Source organism: Salvia hispanica, chromosome 3 (genome assembly GCF_029641045.1).
Source record: "Salvia hispanica isolate PSC_SH4W2 chromosome 3, Shi_PSC_v1, whole genome shotgun sequence".
NCBI lineage: Eukaryota > Viridiplantae > Streptophyta > Magnoliopsida > Lamiales > Lamiaceae > Salvia > Salvia hispanica.
The window spans coordinates 56,512,621-56,534,024 of NC_142694.1; the positions used below are offsets into that span (position 1 = coordinate 56,512,621).

General features: G+C 38.9%; 2 protein-coding genes across 2 annotated transcripts; both read left to right on the forward strand.

The window, feature by feature from the left end:
- The first annotated feature begins 10,522 nt into the window (after positions 1–10,522).
- On the forward strand, positions 10,523–14,082 carry LOC125213457 (YTH domain-containing protein ECT4-like). Its single transcript, XM_048114017.2, has 9 exons — positions 10,523–10,679; positions 10,969–11,045; positions 11,144–11,267; positions 11,405–11,472; positions 11,579–12,148; positions 12,420–13,007; positions 13,096–13,308; positions 13,405–13,551; positions 13,631–14,082. Exons 1-9 carry the CDS (start codon positions 10,649–10,651, stop codon positions 13,835–13,837), a joined length of 2,025 nt encoding a protein of 674 aa, XP_047969974.1. The 5' UTR covers positions 10,523–10,648; the 3' UTR covers positions 13,838–14,082.
- Positions 14,083–15,184: 1,102 nt separating this feature from the next.
- On the forward strand, positions 15,185–21,218 carry LOC125215498 (uncharacterized). Its single transcript, XM_048116929.2, has 9 exons — positions 15,185–15,671; positions 15,744–15,808; positions 16,456–16,570; positions 17,004–17,127; positions 17,425–17,505; positions 17,802–18,140; positions 18,253–18,419; positions 18,543–19,375; positions 19,530–21,218. Exons 1-9 carry the CDS (start codon positions 15,334–15,336, stop codon positions 20,960–20,962), a joined length of 3,495 nt encoding a protein of 1,164 aa, XP_047972886.1. The 5' UTR covers positions 15,185–15,333; the 3' UTR covers positions 20,963–21,218.
- Positions 21,219–21,404: the final 186 nt, after the last annotated feature.

Consider the following 21,404-nt stretch of genomic DNA (forward strand, 5'->3'; position numbering starts at 1 on the left):
TACAAACCTTCCAAACCAAAAAAAATGAAAAGGTGTTCTGTTTCTTATAATCCTACAACTATATATCACTATATGGAAGGAATTCACTTCATCTTCTTACCAATCATGTTGCCATAATAAATACCTTCATTTCAAGATTTTGGCTTTGGGAATTTAAGAGCTTCCACCTTGAATCATCATGAATGGAGGATTTGAAGAACGAGAGGAATGGAGATAATTGCGTAGAGTTAGGAAAAAAGTGGCAATAGCTGAAGTTTGTGAGAAGATGGTGGTTGGGGCAACGACGAACCGAAGTGGAGTCGAGGGATGTGTGGGCTGGGCATGTCCACCGTGTGTGTGGAGAGAGATGACAGAGTAGAGGGGGAAAGGGGAGATAAGGCAGCTGTCGTCAATTAGAATCCGACAATCGCAATAATCGATTCCCGACGATAGATAAATGAGAGAAAATGAAGTTGTCTCTTGTTTAGGGCTGCTTAGATTCGTCAGATGAGCATAGTTAGTGGTTTGGTTCAATATTTACCTTTTCTGCGATGCCAAGTTTTTGGCACTGGCCCGCTCCATAAATGCACATTTCTGTAGTTAGCGTATCTGCACAAATTTGAGATATAACGTATCTTTTTTTAATTTTTTTATTTACACCTTATATAATTTACCAAAATAACCCTCTCTTTGACCCCTTATATCCATTTTTCATATTTGTGCGTACATATCACCATTTTTGCCAACCTTCAACCTTAAGCATTCTCTCAAGAAGAAGAGCGGTGGAAGAAAGAGTGATGGCAGAGTCAGTTCTGTTTCAATTGAATATAACCGGGTTGTGGAGGAATTACAAGCTATTGAGTCATTTAGACAAGCATTGAAAATACCACAAGCAAAAAAAAGTGACCACCGAAGAACATCCTTCCCAAACAAGCATACAAAGTTTTAGAAACAACCTACAAGTTCGAATTCAACAAACAAGAATTACACTATCCTATAGTCGACACAATTCTATAGCCTTTCACAGGAGAAGACAATATGTGATCGATCTACCGAACTAACAATGTCATGATTGTAATCTCCAACATTCCAAAAAAAATGTGGTTAGACAGAGATCCACCAACAAAAACACATAAGAGTTCAGGCATAGGGTTCGACTACGAAAACCAACAAATAGTGTCAAGCATTTTATCCAAATTTCGCAAGTGCGCAAAACACATAAGCAACACGATCTTCACTTGGCATCCCAAGGAAAAAATCCAGGCATTCCACCTTCGCCAAGATAATTTCACCTACATCAAACTTCTGGTCTCGAGAGAGTCCCGGTAGTTGTCACAGCAGCTTGTAGACATCCTGTCAAGCTTTGCTCAGGACATACCCAATACGAAGTGAGAGCTTGTCCAACCTTGAATTGTTGTCTTCATGGAGCCTATCTAACATGCGAAGGAGGCCATCAATTCCTTGATCATTCTTCGTTTTCTTCCTGACGCTGTTAGTGGTGTCGGTGACATGAGTGCTTTGTCCAGTGCTATCAGCTACCCCCTTTGGAGGTGGAGTGCCATCTAGTGGGTCATCAGTAGGCTCACCATCGAAGCTAACTGGCTGTGCGCTAGCACCAATTGAGGCCTGCATATTTTCAAGTGAGTAAAGTGCATTTATAGATTCCACCAGATCCTCTTATGTGCTACCATTGGCACGATCCTTGCCAAAAATAATGTTCCCAATAGGATGAACTCTTGCCTCTCATGCAACGAGCATTAGGATCAACCTGAACACACACACCCATTTATGTTAGTAAAACAACAGTTTCATATTACTTTGCAAAGAACATAAACAGTCCAAACCTTCACAATTTGATCCCACTGATCATCATCACAGTTTATTTTGTAGTCATCCTTCACATTAAATCCAACACCACTCCTGCCCAAGATACCAACCAACAAGTTGTAGTTCTTCTTCCAAGCACTAATTTTGTATGTGATATGTGGAGTTCCCTTGATGTTTGCCTAAGGAAACTGGCTTTTCATGATATCTTCAAGCTTCGCAAGATAGCCACCTCGAAACTCGTTATCAAACTTTCACTTATCTGAGATGAGGTCCTTCAAAGCAAGAACCGATGCCTCATCCTCTCTGTCAGTCCAACATCTCCTAGTTCGGTCTCCCTTCATCTTCCGAGATCGTTTCAAGTGCGAGTTAACCATTGCACAACCCACAAACTAAATATAGCGCAACCTCAATGAAATTAGCAACTACTAAAACCATAATAAATGAGAGCTGAAGGTAGATTGCTATTATAAATTGGAAATGGATACCATACTTTGTTGACTCTGAGAACCATCGAAGCTGAAGTTTGATTTTTTAGATGCCGTCGAGATCCTTTCACAATTAAAAATGTAGAGAAACTAGGACCCATAAAAAACAGAGACTACAATTGCAAAGATTTGAATATGCAGCAACAAAATACAGAGTTCATAGTGACCTCCAAACATGTAAACATAAAACAGAGAGTACGAACCCAAAATATAGAAAAAATGGCATAATTGAAACATAGTTTGTACGTGTAGCAGCAAAATAGAGTGTTCGAATCCAACAATCTCAAACTTCAGATCCTTTACAAATATCAACAAAGAGAGCATCCATCACACGAAACAAAATAACGTAATAGATGCATAAGCATATACAAAGTGTGCGGAAGGTACTTACCGTTGTGTGAGATTAGGAGAATCGGTCGACATTGAACTGCAAGAGTGACAATGTGGGTTTGTATGGAGGCAAACGACGGTAAATGAGAGCACATAATTTACGATTGTGGCAGGAGGAACAAATTATATTGCTAGGGTTTCATGAAGACAAAGTTGGAAATAAGGGAATAAGTTGAGGGTACGGGTGGAATTTTTATTAGTTCATTGTTGCAAGACACTCCAACCAAACACAAGAAAAGAATTTGGCAGAATTTAGTCTTACATACCGTAAAGCAAGAAAAGAGAGTTCCTAATCAATCTTCTACCTTTTCTTGAGAAATAATATCTCACAAACCAAACCAACCCTTAGTGTATTCACTCAAAAGTTAGTGAATGTTGGGCCTTACTTTTATATAATAAAATGTGAGTGAGATAAAATTAGTGAAACGATTATTGGTGGATAGATAAAGCACAAGAAAAGAAAGCATAAAAAAATAAGAAACACAACTCAATTATTGTGAGATGAGGAAAATATAATTTTACTATTAAGTATGGTATGTTTTTTTCATAAAAATATGAGCAATAGGCATGTCACGTGAATTAAGACAAAATTGGTAAAGTAAGAGAGGTGAGGAGAATTGTATGGTAAAGTAAAAGAGGGGATGAGAATGGTAATTAAAGTAGTGTTAGTGGATAGTGGGACATATATTATTAAACTAATATAACTTTCCAAAAATGGAATGCACATATTTTTATGGGCAGGAGGGAGTAATATTTAATAGGCAGTCACTATTTCTCTTGTAATGTGTGGATGCATATTGCATAATTTGGAAACTGAGGGACTAAATTGCAAAATACAAAAGAGCAAAAGGGGGAAGAAAAAGAGTTATCTCCCAACGACAGTTTCAGTTTTGCAAGTTACAACCGAAGCAGTTTTTCAAGCTCAATCTCGTTGGATGATCGAAGAGCTCTAACAACCAATATATAGGCTGATTCAGCTGGAGTGGAGGAGTGAGATCAAGAAGAGAGGGTCATTTTCTGTGTGAGGAAATCAAAGTTGTAAGGTGAGCTCTCGAGTTTGAGCGTTTGATTTCTTCAATGATTCTTTGTTTGATTCTTGAGCGATTGTAGCAAGATACTTCAATTGTGTTTGGGTATTGAATAAATTGATTGATAGCTTCTCCGCGGACGTAGGTCTTACGATCGAACCACGTAATTGTGTGTGTTCTTCCATTGCGTTTTATTTTCGATCTTGGTTACTGTTTTCGCCGGATTTATGCGCTGGTTATCTGCTGGTTTTCTAACAAATTGGCGCCGTCTGCGGGAATCGAGGGTTTGATTGTTGATAGGCGAGATGGCTTCGACAAAGATCAATATGGAGAAATTCACGGGGAAGAACGATTTTGGTTTATGGAGGCTGAAGATCAAAGCAGTGTTAATGCAGCATGGTTTATGGGAGATCTTGAATGAGAAGGATCAGAAGCCGACTGGAGGTGAAGAGAAGGTTGATCTGAAGAAGCAGGAGCTCCAGCTTAAAGCCTACATCACCTTGATTCTTAGCCTCGGTAATCGAGTATTAAGAGAAGTTTCAAAGGAGGAAACAACGGTTGGAATTTGGGCAAAGCTTGAGTCAATTTACATGACCAAGTCTCTTGCCAATCGCCTGCATCTCAAGCAGAGATTGTTGACATTCAAGATTTCAGAATCAAGAAGTGTGCTGGAGCAGTTAGATGATTTTGGGAAATGCGTAGATGATTTAGAGAACATTGATGAGCAGCTCAAACATGAGGATAAGGCGCTCATGCTTCTCAACTCCCTGCCGAAGTGTTATGGGCAATTTAAAGATGGCATACTTGAGACTCCAAGATTACATATGAGGAGGTACACTCTGCACTCAAGCTCAAGGAATTCCAAAAATCAGCTAGGAAGACCACTGATCCGGCAGCTGAAAGTCTGAATGTGAAAGCTGCTGGCAAGAAGCCCTCCAAGAACAAGAAGACTGCTTTTGATAAAGGAAAATCTCAGCCTCAAAAGGAGTCAGATCAAAAGGAAACCAGGTCTTGCCACTGGTGCAAGAAGCCCGGACATTTGAAGAAAAATTGTTATGCTTGGAAAAGGAAGCAGGCAGAGGCTGAGAAACCCGTAGATACAACTGATATTACATAAATGGTTGATGAAGGGCATATCCTGAATGTTTCAAATGCACAAATCTTGGGTTCTTGGGTGATGGACTCAGGATGCAGCTTCCACATCACCTCCAATAAGGCATCGTTTTCTGATTTGAAAGATGCAGATGGAACAGTGCATTTGGGGGCTAATCACACCTCTGATATAAAGGGTATTGGCAGCATAAGGTTGTGTATGCATGATGGATCTATCAAAAAACTCTCTAATGTGAGATATATCTCAGAAATCAAGAGAAATCTGATATCCTTAAGGACTCTTGAAAGAAAAGGGATGGTTTTCAGTTAAGCTGGTGGTGTAATGCAGGTGCGGAGAGATGGTAAAGTTGTGATGGAGGCAGTTAGAAGGAACAACCTCTGCTATCTGAGAGCCAAAATTATATGCGCAAAGGCTAATACAGTGCAGAAAATTGACTTAGCTACATGGCACAAAAGAATGTGGCATGTAGGTGAAGCTGGAATTAAGGATCTGATCAACAAAGAACTGATTCAATGCGATCAGTCAACTGATGGTGTGGATTTAAGCGGCTGCGAGCAATGTTTATTGTCTAAAAGCAAGAAGTTGAGTTTCAAAGCAGCAAGGCACAACTCACAAGCTCCATTGGATTATGTACACTCAGATATTTGGGGGTCATCACAAACTCAAAGCATAGGTGGATGTATTTTCTATCCATCATAGATGATTTTTCTAGGAAACTATGGATATATATTATGAAAGAAAAATCTGAGGCTTTCTCTAAGTTTAATGAATGATGCACTGAAGTAGAGTTAGAGAAAGGAAATCTCTTAAATGCTTACGAACAGATAATGGTTTAGAATTCCTCTCATCTGAATTTGATCAGCCTTGCAAAGAAAAGGGGATCAAAAGACACAGAACGGTTCCTAGCAATCCCCAGCATAATGGGGTTGCAGAAAGAGCTAATAGAACAATTCTGGATAGAGTAAGGTGCATGCTCTTCACCTCTGTAATGCCTAAGTCTTTCTGGGTAGAAGCAGCATCAACAACAGCCATTTTAATCAACAAATGCCCATCCTCAGCTATTGATTCTGAAACTCCAGACATGAAATGGTATGGTTCACTTGGGGATTATTCAAGATTGAGAGTTTTTGGTTGCAGAGCTTATGCACACATAAAGCAAGGCAAACTTGAGCTTAGAGCCCTGAAATGTGTGTTGCTGGGATATCAGAAAGGTATCAAGGACTACAGATTGTGATGCACAAAACCAAAGAATGGGAAAATAGTGATCAGTAGAGATGTTACTTTTCAAGAAAAAGAATTGTCTTATCTGACCAGAGAGTCCACCAGTTCTCAAGTTGAGGTGGAGCTAACTGGAGATGAAAATGGAGGGGACTCACAGGAAAAGATTATAGAAATTACATCTCCTGATCCAGAGCTTGCTGCTAAGACTCCACCAAAACGTAATATTGCAACATGAAGAACTAGGAGGCAGGTAAAACTTCCCTCTAAATTCAGTGATTACAGTATGCTATACTATGCTTTAGCTATAGCTGAAGATGTGGAGTATCATGAGCCAGCTTCATATAAAGAGGCCATTAGGAGTCATGAAAATGACAAATGGCTGAAGGCAATGCAGGAAGAAATTGATTCCTTGCATAAGAATCAAACTTGGATTCTGGTGCTAAGGCCTTTTGATTAGAAAACTATAGACTGCAAATGGATATATAAAAAGAAGTTGGAAGCATTCAACAATAACAAAGTGAGATATAAGTCCAGGTTGGTGGCCAAGGGATTCACTCATAAAGAGGGAATCGACTACAATGAAATCTTTTCACCCGTTGTGAAGCATGCCTCCATAAGAATCTTACTTGCTATAGTGGCTCATAGAGATTGGGAACAATCTTTCTACATGGAGAATTGGAAGAGAAAATCTTCATGGAGCAGCCACCAGGTTTTATCAAGAAAGGAGATGAGCAGAAAGTGTGCTTACTCAAAAGAAGCTTGTATGCTCTGAAACAGAGTTCCAGACAGTGGTACCTGAGATTTGATTAGTATATCCAAAAATTAGGCTTTGAGAAGTCCATGTATGATAGCTGTGTTTTCATAAAGAGAAAGGGGAGTACACCAATTGCTTACCTTCTGCTTTATGTAGATGACATGCTCATTGCTGCTGCAGATATGGCAGAAATAAAGTCGGTGAAAGAGGGCCTTGAACTAGAGTTTGATATGAAGGATCTTAGAGATGCAAAACGCATTCTAGGCATGGATATTGTAAGGAACAAAAAAGAAAGAAAGCTCTGGCTCACACAAAAGGACTATATCTGCAAAGTATGGAGGAGGTTTCAGCTAGACAAGAGCAAGCCGGTTTCAGTACCACTTGGGCAGCAATTCAAATTGAGTGTGACCCAAAGATCAGAGACAGCAGAACAGAGAAAAGAAATGGATAAGATACCTTATGCCAGCATTGTTGGAAGTGTGATGTACACAATGGTATGCACACGGCCTGATGTAAGCCATGCCATAAGTGTTGCAAGCCGCTTCATGGCTGATCCGGGGATGGAACATTGGCATGCCTTAAAGTGGATCCTGAGATATCTGGGAGGGACATCTGATTATAGCATTCTTTTCCGAGGTAATGAAGGTGATGATCATGATCCATTGATAGGGTTTTGTGACTCTGATTTCGCAGTAAGTTGTGATACAAGAAAGTCACAAACTGGATATGTTTTTTGCTTATATGATTCAGTAGTGTGTTGGAAGTCCCGCTTACAGTCAGTAGTTGCTCTATCAACAACGGAGGCTGAATACATTGCATTAATTGAAGCTGTGAAGGAAAGTTTTTGGTTAAAGGGAATTTTGTCTGATTTTGGATCAAGTCAAACAGTGACCATCTTCTGTGATTCTAGCAGTGCTAGAATCAACTGCTAGAATCACAAAGCATCAAATTTTCCTCGAGAGGAGTAAACATGTGGATGTGAAGCTGCACTTTATCAGGGATGAAGTGAATATTGTGAAGGTGATGAAGGTGTCCACTGAAGATAATGCAGTTGATATGCTGACTAAGACTCTGCCATGTTCTAAGCTTAAGAAATGCTTGGATATGGTGTGTATGGTTCAACACTGAGCAGAAAGGGAGATGGAGAAGCCAATCAAAATATTCAATCATGATCCAAGGTGGAGAATTTGTAATGTGTGGATGCATATTGCATAATTTGGAAACTGAGGGACTAAATTGCAAAATACAAAAGAGCAAAAGGGGGAAGAAAAAGAGTTATCTCCCAACGACAGTTTTAGTTTTGCAAGTTACAACCGAAGCAGTTTTTCAAGCTCAATCTCGTTGGATGATCGAAGAGCTCTAACAACCAATATATAGGCTGATTCAGCTGGAGTGGAGGAGTGAGATCAAGAAGAGAGGGTCATTTTCTGTGTGAGGAAATCAAAGTTGTAAGGTGAGCTCTCGAGTTTGAGCGTTTGATTTCTTCAGTGATTCTTTGTTTAATTCTTGAGCGATTGTAGCAAGATACTTCGATTGTGTTTGGGTATTGAATAAATTGATTGATAGCTTCTCCGCGGACGTAGGTCTTACGACCGAACCACGTAATTGTGTGTGTTCTTCCATTGCGTTTTATTTTCGATCTTGGTTACTATTTTGGCTGGATTTCTGCGTTGGTTATCTGCTGGTTTTCTAACATCTCTCATTTTCTTTATAAAAATGAATTGCATATACTCCTTCCGTCTTATAAGAGTATGCATTTGTGACACAGATTATAATGCACAATTGGTAAAATAGAGAGAGGTAGAAAGAAAAAGTAATTAAAGTATTGCTAGTTGAGAATGAGTTTCACCTCATTAGAACTAAAAGAGTTTCTGAAATTAAAAAGTGCATACTCGTGACAAACTAAAATGGAAAATGTGCATACTCTTGAGGGACGGAGAAAATATAGTTTTTCATATTTATATCCTTCGTACTTAAAAGGTTTTAAATATGAATACTAACATATCATTTATTTATTATGAATGACAAATTGCATTGAGAACAACCAAATGGATCGGTGGCAGCTTTGGAAAAATTGAATAATTATATCTTGTAATAGAATAGTACTCCCTCCATTCTAAGGAAGATGATTCATTTCTTGGTTGACACGAGATTTTATGCAGATTTATTTTATGTATTAGGTGGAGAGAATAGTAATAAATAAAAATAAAGTAGAGATAAAATGAGTTTCTATTTTCAGTAATGAGTCATCTTGGTTGAGACAAACTAAAAAAGGAAAGTCGGTCATCTTCTGTAGAACAAAGAGGGTACTAGTTTTAATTAATACACGCTATGTATCTCTAACACAAATACGACTGTTGTCTACAATAATCTCGATACTATAAGATGACAAAATTTAACACAAGATGTTGTCCACGTAAAATAACGTTTCTTGCCCAACCTGACTAATGACATTCTGACGTGAATCAAACATTAATCTTTTATCCCGTCAAACTTTATTGGTGTTATACATATTTGGAGTCAAACTTTATTGGTTTTATACATATTTGGACTCAATTCAACATAATATCTCCATTATAGGGCATGGAAGAGGCATAAAATGAAGTTGGAACATAATTGGGAGTCAAAGACGTACTTTGGAAGAAGTCATAATTTTCCTCTCGACTAGGTGGAAATGTGTCTAGAAGTCATTCGACCAGAGTGACTATCAAACTTCCACGTCAGAGAGTTCCACTCGACTAAGTGGAAATATGTTCAAAATCTACTTGACATTTTTTCATCAGTTTTAAGTGGCGTTTTTGGGATCACTTTGGGACATCCTTTGACACACGAAAATTATCAGATAGAGGAGGAAGAGAGGAAGGAGATTGAAGGTTCAATCATTCAATTTCCATCATACCATAGGAGATTTGCTACCATCTACACATCAATTTCATGAGTTATGCGGTTCTTCTTTGTTATTTGTGTGTAGCTAAACCTCTTACGATGCTCCTAATTTGTGAAATGTGAATTATTTATGGATTCTATGTTTAGTGTATGATCTTTATCTACAATGCTTTTACTTTGAATCGTAATTCCTGCCAGTTTTGTTATTCAATTAATGTTCTAACCAAAGTCTCTTTTAACTTAGTTATTAGGAAGGAACGTAGGCTAATAATTCAAGTTTTATATGATGCCCAATATATGATTCTTAGATTAGTTTATTTCTATGTCATTGCAATAATCTTTGGATTTTTACTATGCCTCGTAGGAATACTCAATTAATTTTGTAGATGAATTCATCTGAATTAGAAGTTGAATTAGAGCTTACTATGCATATATAGGAATGATAATCCACTAATTGTAAATTTGATCTTAGTATTCAGCAAGGTTAAATTTAAATATATTGAACATATTCAGTGTGAATAGAATGAACGAGATTGTTTCAACTTTTATTAAATTAATATTTAATTTATAGTTTAATTGATTCATTAAGTTGATTGACACTTCACGCAGGACTTGAGTATATTAGAAGCAATATTCTCTATCTCATCATTTTCTTGTGTTTTTATATTATTTTTTCACCTATTTAAAAATTTCTAAATATACTTGCTTTTGAATTAAATAACTATTTCCTCTTATGGGACGAGTATATATATGGCAAATCTGGCCAATAATGAAGCTCGCCACGTGTGGTATTGAATTCGCAAATACATAGAAGTAGAAGGACTGAATCGAAAGAAGAGGTGGGCGTATATGAATCACAAATCTCAACTTTAATTTCTCCTCTCCCAAAACCCTCAAGAAAAGACTTTTCCTTCGCCCGCTCTTTTCTAGGGTTCTTTCGCGCTCCTCACTCTCAACTAATCCCATGGCCGCCGCCGTTCCGCCTCCCGCAGATCGTATCCTTTTCTTCTCTTTCTTTTGCTCCACTTTGATTTCAATACCTTTCTTCTCTGCATAAACTCATGTTTTTTAATTTTTAGTTGCTGTAGATCTGAGCGTCTTGTATCTGAGATCCCCGTCGTTAATTCTGTGCTGATTTTGTTTTCTCCGTGTTTCTGATTCTCCCTTGGTGATTTACTTGTTTGATTTTCTATGCGAGTTGCGCCATAGCTTCAAATATTGAGTCTTTCTGTATTAAATTATTTTACGTGTGAAAATGTATTCCTTTACTTCTCTCTGCTATAGAGGCTGCAGATTTATTGCAGAAATTGTCATTGGAATCGCAACCAAAGACTATCGAAATTCCTGATGCCACTAAGAAGGTCTCGAATTGGTTTGCGTTATCTTTTGTTAAATTCGTTATTTGTAGTATACTGGCTAACTTTGTTCTTTATTGGTGAATCCCTTTGCTGCCCAGCAGCCATCAGTTGATTCCGGGAACGTGGCTAATGGGATACAAATGGAGCGATCTATCACCCCTCAAATTCCAGATTTTATGGATCCTACGGTGTGCTACTATCCGTCACCTGCTTACTATTATACTCGTAAGTTTTTTTTTGAGATTTGCAAAATACTACTGTTTTATTTGCTGAAATTCTCATGTACATTTTGACTTGGTAGATCCTACTTTTTCAGTGCCTTATCTTAATTTTCTGATTTTTACCTATCCATTTGTATTTAGCCTTTGAGGGCAATGAATGGGAAGATTACTCACGATACCTGAGCCCAGATGGAGTGGAGCTGACTCCGGTAAGCATTGTGTTCAAAATGCCTGTTTTGGGCACAAATCTATTTTACTGATTCATTACAATCTAACCTTTTTAGGATTTGCTTATAACTCTTCGTTGGTTTGCAGGGAGCTTATGGGGAGATGTATCATGGTTATGGCTATCCTCCTTATGGGCCATATTCACCAGCTGTTTCCCCCATTCCAACATTGTCTCACGATGGTCAACTGTATAGCCCTCAACAGTATCAGTACCCAACTCCTTATTTCCAGCCATTGCCACCCACAAATGGTCCGTACCCCTCTGGTGCAAAAGGTGACATAGCCACCTCTGGGGGTGCTGATCAAGTGCCTTTGCCGGTGGATTCTTCTAATTCAAAATCTAATGGTGTTGCCGGTGGTGTGGCCACAAAGGGAAACAATGGTACAGCGATGGCAAGACCAGCATACCAAAATTCATCTTTCAATGCGAATGGCTCATATGGAAGAGGTGCTTTGCCTGGGGGAATTCCATCCTCTGGTTATCAAAACCCAAGATATGGTTTTGATGGTTTACATTCACCTGTCCCATGGTTAGAGACTCCATATTTTTCAGATGCACAACAAAGGCCTATAACTAGTTCATCAATGACCTCTGCAGTTGGGAATGGAAATAGTGTTCCTTCATCCAGGAATCAGAATTATCAGCCTCACCTGATGGTAATGAGTTGCTTTTTTCATGGCTATTTTGGTTAGTGCACACAAAACATTTTTTCTTGTGAGTTTTAATTATTTACCAACAGTAAGTATGTATATTTGTGTTGGATATCTTGTTCTTAATAATTATAGAATATTTTTATTGCATGCTATAATTGAACAACTAATCAATTAAAAAGTTATATTTTTCTTGTTAAAGTGCAAATCAAAGTCCATCGCACTTGTTTTGTGCCTTGATGGTTTTGTCTAACTGGTTTATATGTTCCTTTTTTAGGGCTCGAATCACCCAAGGCCAATGTCATTGATGAACAATGCTAATGGATACATTAATAGAATGTATCCAAACAAGTTATATAGTCAATATGGAAATGCATACAGATCTGGAGTGGGCTATGGTTCGAATGCTTATGACACACGGTCGGGTGGAAGTGGCTGGGTGGCTGTTGATAGCAAGTACAAGCCTAGGGGAAGAGGAAATGGATATTATGGGTATGGTAATGAGAATATTGATGGCCTCAATGAATTGAACAGGGGCCCAAGAACCAAGAGCACGAAGAACACAAAGGGATTTACACCCGTAGCTTTGGCTGTCAAAGGTCAAAATATTCCCTTGGCTGAAACAGCTGATAATGAAAAGTCAAGCGTGGTTCCTGATCGAGAACAATACAACAGATCAGACTTCCCTGAGACCTACTCTGATGCCAAATTCTTCATTATCAAATCATACAGTGAGGATGATGTCCACAAGAGCATCAAGTACAATATTTGGGCTAGCACACCAAACGGTAACAAAAAGCTGGATGCTGCCTACCAGAGTGCTCAACAAAAACCTGGAAGCTGCCCTATTTTCCTTTTCTTCTCCGTAAGGCATTATTTAACTCAAAGATGTTTTACTTTTTTTTGGTAATGTTTGATCTGTATATTAATTATGAATTCTCTTTGATGGTTAGGTTAATACCAGTGGTCAGTTTGTTGGTGTTGCTGAGATGGTTGGTCCTGTTGACTTCAACAAGAATGTGGAGTACTGGCAGCAAGACAAATGGATTGGTTGTTTTCCAGTCAAGTGGCACATTGTGAAGGATGTACCGAACAGTTTGTTGAAGCATATTACCCTCGAGAATAATGAGAACAAACCCGTGACTAACAGCAGGGACACCCAGGAGGTATATATATCCTTGCATCCCTTTACTTTTCTGTTTTATAGGTTGTGCTGCTATTATTGCAGTGGTTTTTTAATTAGGAGTATGATGTTGTTGCAGGTTAAACTTGATCAGGGGCTCGAGGTGCTCAAAATTTTTAAGGATCACGTAAGCAAGCAGTGCATCTTGGATGATTTTGATTTCTACGAAGATAGACAGAAGAAAATCCTGGAGAAGAAAGCCAAGCAACAGCATTACCACAAACAGGTGAGTTTGGTACTCTAACTTCTGGATCAGTGCTTCCCTATTTACGCATTTCTGGAAGATTAATAACAATAGTTTGCAGACTCAAGTGTGGGAAGGCAAACCAACTGAATTGAAGAACAAGGAGAATAAGGAATGTGCGAATGCTCAAGTGGAGAAAGAAAGTGTAACGGCCGGTGTGGCGAATGGGAATGGGGATGTTACAGAAAGCATCACTCTTACAAAGTCTAGTGACGCAAAACCTGCTGTTACTATTCCTGAGAGCGAAGTGGTTGCTAATGGGTGCTAGCTTGGGTTGTCGGAATACTCTCTAGTAGGAGAATGAGTGCAGAAGCAACAGATGTGTTATTCAGCAAAGCAAGCCGCTCCGATTTTCTTGTCCTTGATGGCTCTTTTTTTTTTTTGTTTGAGGAAGGTATAATGTTTCTTTTTCTTGGTTGTCAGTTTTTGTTTTTATTTCTATTTTTTCTTTTTAATATCTGATCTTGTTTCATAGCGCTCTAATTTAAGCGGTTTTTGATAGTCGTTCTCATATGATAATTGTGCTTTTTATCTGTTAGATTCATAACTGTGTTTTCTTATATTTATTCGAAATGTAATTCGACTCAATTGCTACTAAAAAGAATATGGTCTAGCTAATAAAAACTAAGTCCGGAGGAATTGGATGGAATAAAATAGATAAAGAATGTGCAAGAAAAACTTGGTTTGGAGGTATTGGAAGGAAGAAAATAGTTGAAGAATGTGTAAGAAGCCAGAAACTTTGGCCGAATGGAGCAAGTTCGATGATATTCATGGGAATGCTCGTAAGGTGTTCCTCGAGGAAAAAAAATTACAGAGATGACAATATATACGGAATTGTTCTAAACTATCCGAAATTCTCATGTGGCACTAAGTTGAGCATCCGCAATAGTGGATGTCACGGCGGACGTCAGCTATTGTGTTGTTTGAGGCGGATGCAGACGTCGACGGCGGACGAGTAGTCATCTGTTGGTGTACGCGGACGTCCGTTGAGACATCCGCTATTGCGGTGACACGGCGGTGTCCAAGTTTTCAATTTTTTTTGAACTCTGGTTGAACTTCATTTCATTCGCACCACTTGTTTAAATCATTATTTTTTTTATTTAATGAAATTATTATTGCACTTTCTCCGTCCGTATTTGTGTCGAAATTTTAATTCCGTAAATTGTTTAATTTGGTGAATTTTTATTATTGTCCTTGTCCGTTGTGATGTCCTTGGGGATATCCGCGTGCGGTGGGATGTCCTTACGACGTGGCATGAGGTGTTTTTGGGGTGTCTACGGGTGGTACATTTGTTCCTATTGTGGATGCTCTAACTACATCAGATGCAATGGCGAGGCCTGTTTGCTTGAACACTAACCGACAATTATTTCATAGGCCAGAAAGCACCAGAAAGTAAGGCCAAGAGCCCTTCAACGTTGGACAATGCCAACGATTTTCAAGAGCCCTATGCGCGAATAAGAATAACTAATTCAATTGGTGACGTGCAATCTAAAAATTGATAGTTTAGCAATGATCTAATCGCAAAAATTATACTTACTCCTAGTAAGTAAAATATATTGTCGAAATCAATTTAAAATATTTAATAATGGTCTATACCAATAATATTTAATAATTTGAGTTTGATGCAGAAATTATGATTTTGAGATTGAATTTGATATGAAGGGAGTGAGATTTTAGAAATAGAGCGATAGTATTACTATTAACAATCCGAATAAAATGTTCCTGTGATTCAGTCCAGATCGAAAGTAAACTCAGTTGAATCCAATGGAGGAATTCCCGGAGGAGCTTCGTACGCCGCCGGTAGCTCTTTCCTGCCTCATCGGCTGCCCCGACGTCCATCCCCTTATTACTGCGCACCTCCACTCCCAGCAGCCCCCAATCAATGCCATCGCATTGCCCGATTTCTCTAACATCTCTATCATCCCTCCGAAGAAGCCCTCCAGAGACACTTCAGATCCCCCAGCCGGCATCATAAAGCGCGATTGGTTCTCCAAGCATCGCACCAGGATTCCCGCCGTCGTCGCTGCCATTTTTTCCTCGCGCGATGTCTCCGGCGATCCCGCTCAGTGGCAACAACTTTGCTCCGACCTTGACAGACTCAAGTACATCCCCTCTAATTTCTATCTTACACTCTGTGTAATTGGTGCTGAATTCCTTTGCTGCTTCCTTCGCAGGGCGTCGATCCGTGGCAGGAACATCAAATTGGTGGTTCTGGTTGTCACTAAGTGGAATGATAAAGGTCTGTGAGTTTTCGGACGTGTCGGATTGCTGATTTCATCAATTGTCTGTATGCTTATGTTCGATTGATGAGCTCAATTACTTTTGATCAGAATATGAATGTTTTGGGGCTATGTTTGTGCCTGCCGTAGAAACAATGATTGTAGTCCTAAGTTATACATTTGGGATATATACTGCAGAAATATGGCTTTGCAATGGTGTTGGTCTTACCTGAGGATTTTCAAATTCTCAAATGAAACATTGTAAAAGGAGAAGATATTGTATAGAGAAGAGAACAGGAGTCATACTATACATCTTTCTTTGGTGTTCTGTGTTAGTTATACAGATAATTTGGATTATATTTCCTGAATAATGTCTGAATGAACAGAATTTGAGATCCTTACAATTTATACTATGCACTAGCTATTTTATACAATAAATAAATTTACATCTTAGTTATTTTGTTCAGCTCTCGGATCTGATACCTATAAGTCAGACTTCTTGCATTTAATGCTCTTCTGCACTGTGTGCGTCTGTTTGAATGAGCTTGAGGAAAAAATGTGTCAGTATTAGATGTTTTGGTCTCCTTAGCGTCCTCCTTTTCTTTTCGTTGGAATGGAGAGGTGGGATGTGTTTTATTTAACTCACGATCTGTAAATTCTGTTGCAGATAACACAAGTGAAGAACGTATACTTGCCTTGAGAAAACGCGCAGAAATAGATTCAAAAAATCTGATCATTTTTGTACCGGATCATGAACCAGAGCTTCAACAATGTCTTAGCAGGCAGGTCCCTTTAATTGTGCCCCTATTAAAGTTTTTGGTTTGACGACCATAATATATTCATACTCCCTCCGTCCACAAAAATAGACAAAGTTGTAAATGACACGGGTTTTAATGCATAATTGGTAAAGTAAGAGAGAGGGAGGGAAAATGTGGTGGAAGTAGTGTTAATGGATTGTGGGGTCCACATTTAGAATGATGTGTATGGTTAGTATTGGTTTAAAACTTTCCATTTTTCGAATTAGTCTAATTTTGGTGGACGACCCTAAATGGTAAACCTTGTCTATTTTTTTTGTGGACGGAGGGAGTAATAAGTTTTCATTCTATTTGAAACCTCGGTAATGCTAAACCTACGGAATTGTATGTGCTTGAACCAAATTCCTGTTCTCTCTTCAAATATCTCAAATTTGTAAAGCCTAGTAGCTACTTCTTTCAGGCTTTGGACTGTGTTGGGAGAACTGGCTAACGCATATTATAGGGACGAAGGTCGAAGAGTAAGATCACGCCTTGAAAAGAAAAATTACACCTCAATGGAGCTAAATGTTCGGTACTGTTTCAAGGTAAGGCCGTTCTGTTATTGTGGTTCTCTTTTGAATCTGTTTTAAGAGTTACAGGATTCTCGTGATATCTTTACATTTGAAGTATATGAATTAATATATTGGGAATATACACCATTATTTCCTTCACACATGTTGGTTTTTAGTACCTTTACCTTATACAATTATCCATGCTTTAGTCATCTTAAACATATTGAATCGTCTTTTTGCTAGTGTCCTTGTCTTAAATTTGTAATCAATACTTACTAATGAATTTTCTGTTCCTCTTTCTTATGCAATCTAAACCTTATCAACCTCTAGGTTGCTATATATGCAGAATTTAGAAGGGACTGGCTCGAAGCTCTCAAGTTATATGAGGATGCATATCATGCATTGCGGGAGGTACTTCTTTGATCACGGCTACAGAGTCAAGTTTGATTTATGCCGCTTATAGAGGCTCAGTTGTGGTTTAAGAACCTTTTACTGTATATCTGAAGTAAATTATTGTTGTCTGAGTTGCTAGTACTGGAATTTCTAAAATCACTTAAGATTCTTGTCATCTTTTAAACCAGATAAATAATGTCTGTGATAACTTAAATGCTCTATTATGTATATGCTTTCTTTATGCAGTTATTCTCCCATTATTTATTTTTGTTCTAATTATTTATTGACTGTTATGCTTATTATTTTTAACTCAGATGGTTGGAACATCAACTAGAATGCCTCCAATCCAACGCCTGGTTGAGATCAAGGCAGTTGCCGAACAACTGCATTTTAAAATGTCAACGATATTGCTGCATGGCGGAAAAGTTCTTGAAGCAATTACATGGTTCCGTCAGCACACTGCTAATTATAGAAAACTTGTAGGAGCACCAGAAGTTATATTTCTTCATTGGGAATGGTTAAGCAGACAGTACATGGTATTTGCTCAACTGTTGGAGACAAGCTCACCCAATGCTCTGCTTGTTCCAAGTACGGCCTCTGTTGCGGAAGAAAAACCAACGGAATGGGAATTCCATCCAGCTTACTACTATCAGGTCACTCCATAACTGAGATAAAAAAAAAAGTACTTATTCAATGATGAGTTTTCACCTTGTATCTAGTCAGATGAGTTCTAACTGTCAATTTATTCATATCTCCTTTTCGTAGTTGGCAGCTAGTTACCTCAAGGAAAAGAATACATGTCTGGAATTTGCACTATCTATGTCCATAGATGTTGGTGCATTTGATGGCAGTGCAGAGTCTGTTGTGGCTTCTGCGTATCTTGGGCAGTATTCCAGGTTGCTTGAGCATGAAGATGCCTTCATAATGCAGCCGTGAGTTTTTCTGGCCAATTAATCTATTTTTCTATCTACATGCTAGAAGAGGTCTAGAGAATAGAGATTGTAGTAGTATAATGCATAATTGAAGTATAACATCTGAGTCAATTTGAAATGCAGTTTGACGGATATGGAATATTCCCATTATGCACTTGCAGAAGGGAAACGATTCAAGGATTCCTTTGAAATCATTGCCCTCCTAAAGAAATCGTTTGAAGCATACAGTAGCTCAAAAGCTGAAAGAACAGCTGCCTATTGTGGACTGCAGATGGCTAGAGAATACTTTTCCCTAAATGACTTCAGTAATGCCAAGCAAATCTTTGACAGTGTAGCAAATCTTTACCGACGTGAAGGCTGGCTATTGTCATTGTGGGAAGTCTTGGGGTACTTACGAGAGTGCTCAAAGGGTATGAGTTCAGCCAAAGACTTCATAGAATATTCACTTGAAATGGCTTCTTTGCCTGAAACAACCGGTTCTTCGGAGTCGTTCTCTAAGGACTGTGGTCCAGCAGGGCCTGCAACTCCTTCACAGAGAGAAAAGATACACAAGGAAGCATTTGAGGTTGCCAGAGGTGAGTCAGAACTTAATTCCGACGAACAGAACAGTGCTATTAAAGTAAAAAGTGATCATCCCATTTATCTTGAGATTGATCTTATTAGTCCATTAAGGGTGACTCTCCTAGCTCTAGTTGCCTTTCATCAGCCAATGGTTAAGCCTGGTGGTCAATCTCTCATCACTATATCACTTCGATCCCAATTGCCGATAAATGTTGAGATTGATCAGTTGGAGGTGCAATTCAATCAATCAGAGTGTAATTTTGTTATTACAAATGGTCAGAAGCCACAGATAAGTTCAATCGACATTGTACAACCGGGTCACAGGGTTGAGACAGCTCCTGATCTGGTGCTTGCAACAAACAAATGGTTACGACTGACTTATGATATAAAATCTGGTAAGTTGAAAAAAGATATCACGTGCTTCAATATTTTTGTTTTCTAGTTTACACAAAGTGTGAGTGTAAAATATTCCTGCTTGAATATTGATGTTGTCATTCATATGATGCCCTTCATGCTTCTAAATTAGATATTATCGTGAATTTTATGCAGATCTGAGTGGAAAACTTGAATGCATACATGTAATTGCTAGAATAGGACCAAACTTCACAATATGCTGCAGAGCTGAAAGTCCTGCATTGATGAATGATTCACCACTTTGGAAATTTGAGAACCGGCTGGAAACTATTCCCATCAAGGATCCAGGTCTGGCATTATCTGGACAGAAGGCTATACAAGTTGAAGAACCAGAGCCACAAGTGGATTTGATTTTAGATTCGTCTGGCCCTGCATTGGTTGGAGAAAGCTTTATTTTACCCGTGAGAGTTGCCTCCAGAGGACATGCAGTGCATTCAGGTGAATTAAAAATTAATCTTGTAGATACAAGAGGTGGTGGTCTTCTTAGTCCAAGGGGAGAAGAATCGTTCTCATCTGACAATATCCATGTTGAGCTTGTTGATATCTCCTGTGATGCACCTCAAGATAAGTCTGGAGCTCCTTCCGACAAAATTCAGAAAATTCAGCCATCTTTTGGATTAATATCTGTCCCATCCTTGGATATGGGGGAGTCATGGTCGTGCAAACTGAAAATTAAGTGGAACCATCCTAAGCCTATTATGCTTTATGTCTCATTAGGATACCTCCCTCAGAGTGATGAACCTAGTTTGCAGAAAGTGCATGTCCACAAAAGCTTGCAGATTGAAGGGAAAATTGCTGTTGCAATCAGCCATCGGTATATGCTTCCTTTTAGGCAGGATCCTCTTTTGCTGTCGAAGCTCAAGTCAGTTACAGAGACTGATCAAACACCCTACCTTGCTTTAAATGAAAAAACATTGCTTGTAATCAGCGTTAAGAATAGTTCAGAGGTTCCCCTGAGATTGCTATCTATGTCCATTGAGACGGAAGAGAAAAGTGTTGCTTGCACTATACAACCTCAGCAGGAAGAGTTCAGGGAAGCCGTAGTCAATATGCCAGGGGAAGAGTTCAAGAAGGTTTTCACCATCATTCCTAAAGTGAATTCGACTAAGCTGAAGATTGGTACTGTGAGTCTGAGATGGGAAAGGGATTCTAACGACACTTCATCTCAAGTTACAAAATATAGACTTCCTGACGTGAACGTGGAGCTACCTCTGTTGGCTGTGAGTGTAGAATGTCCACCTCATGCCTTTCTTGGAAACCCTTTTCTGTATTCAGTGAAGATTCTCAATCAGACGGAGATGCTTCAAGAGATCAAATGCTCGATATCAGACTCACAGAGCTTCGTCCTATCGGGCCCCCACAGTGATACAATGCTTGTCCTGCCGAGATCAGCCCAGGTTCTCACGTACTTGCTTGTACCCTTGGGATTAGGGTCGCTACAGCTTCCTAGAGTTACTGTAGCCTCTGTGAGATATTCTGCTGGTCTGCTGCCATCCACTGCGTCGTTGCTTGTCTTCGTCTACCCAACCAAGCCCCATGTTGATCTCAAGCCGCCCGGTGAGGCTTGAACCCAGTCGTCTCTCCAACTCCTTCGGTAACACCAAACCTGGCTGAAGTCCTATTCAAAGTCACATGGCGCGTTAAAATACCGTTTTTGTTTCTTTTTTTTTTTTGTAATTACCAAGGTTATTCATCGGCGGGTTCAATAACTATTCCCCGCTTTTTTCTTTTAATTTTTTGTTAAGCGGTGTATTCAACTCAGATGGGACTAGAGAAGTTCATATTGTTCGAGTATAATGCATACATGGGCCACAATTTGATCAATTTTATGGTGTTGTTGCACTCTTCATGAAGTAGGTCCCATGAATCAATAATATATACACACATAAAAATTATTCAAAACGTAAATTTATAAGTAGTAATTGAGCTCGGGCCGGCTATCAAAGAATGTTGAAATAATTTGGAAATATTTGTGACAAAAAGATGGCTGTAATTGGAATTGGTGTTTAA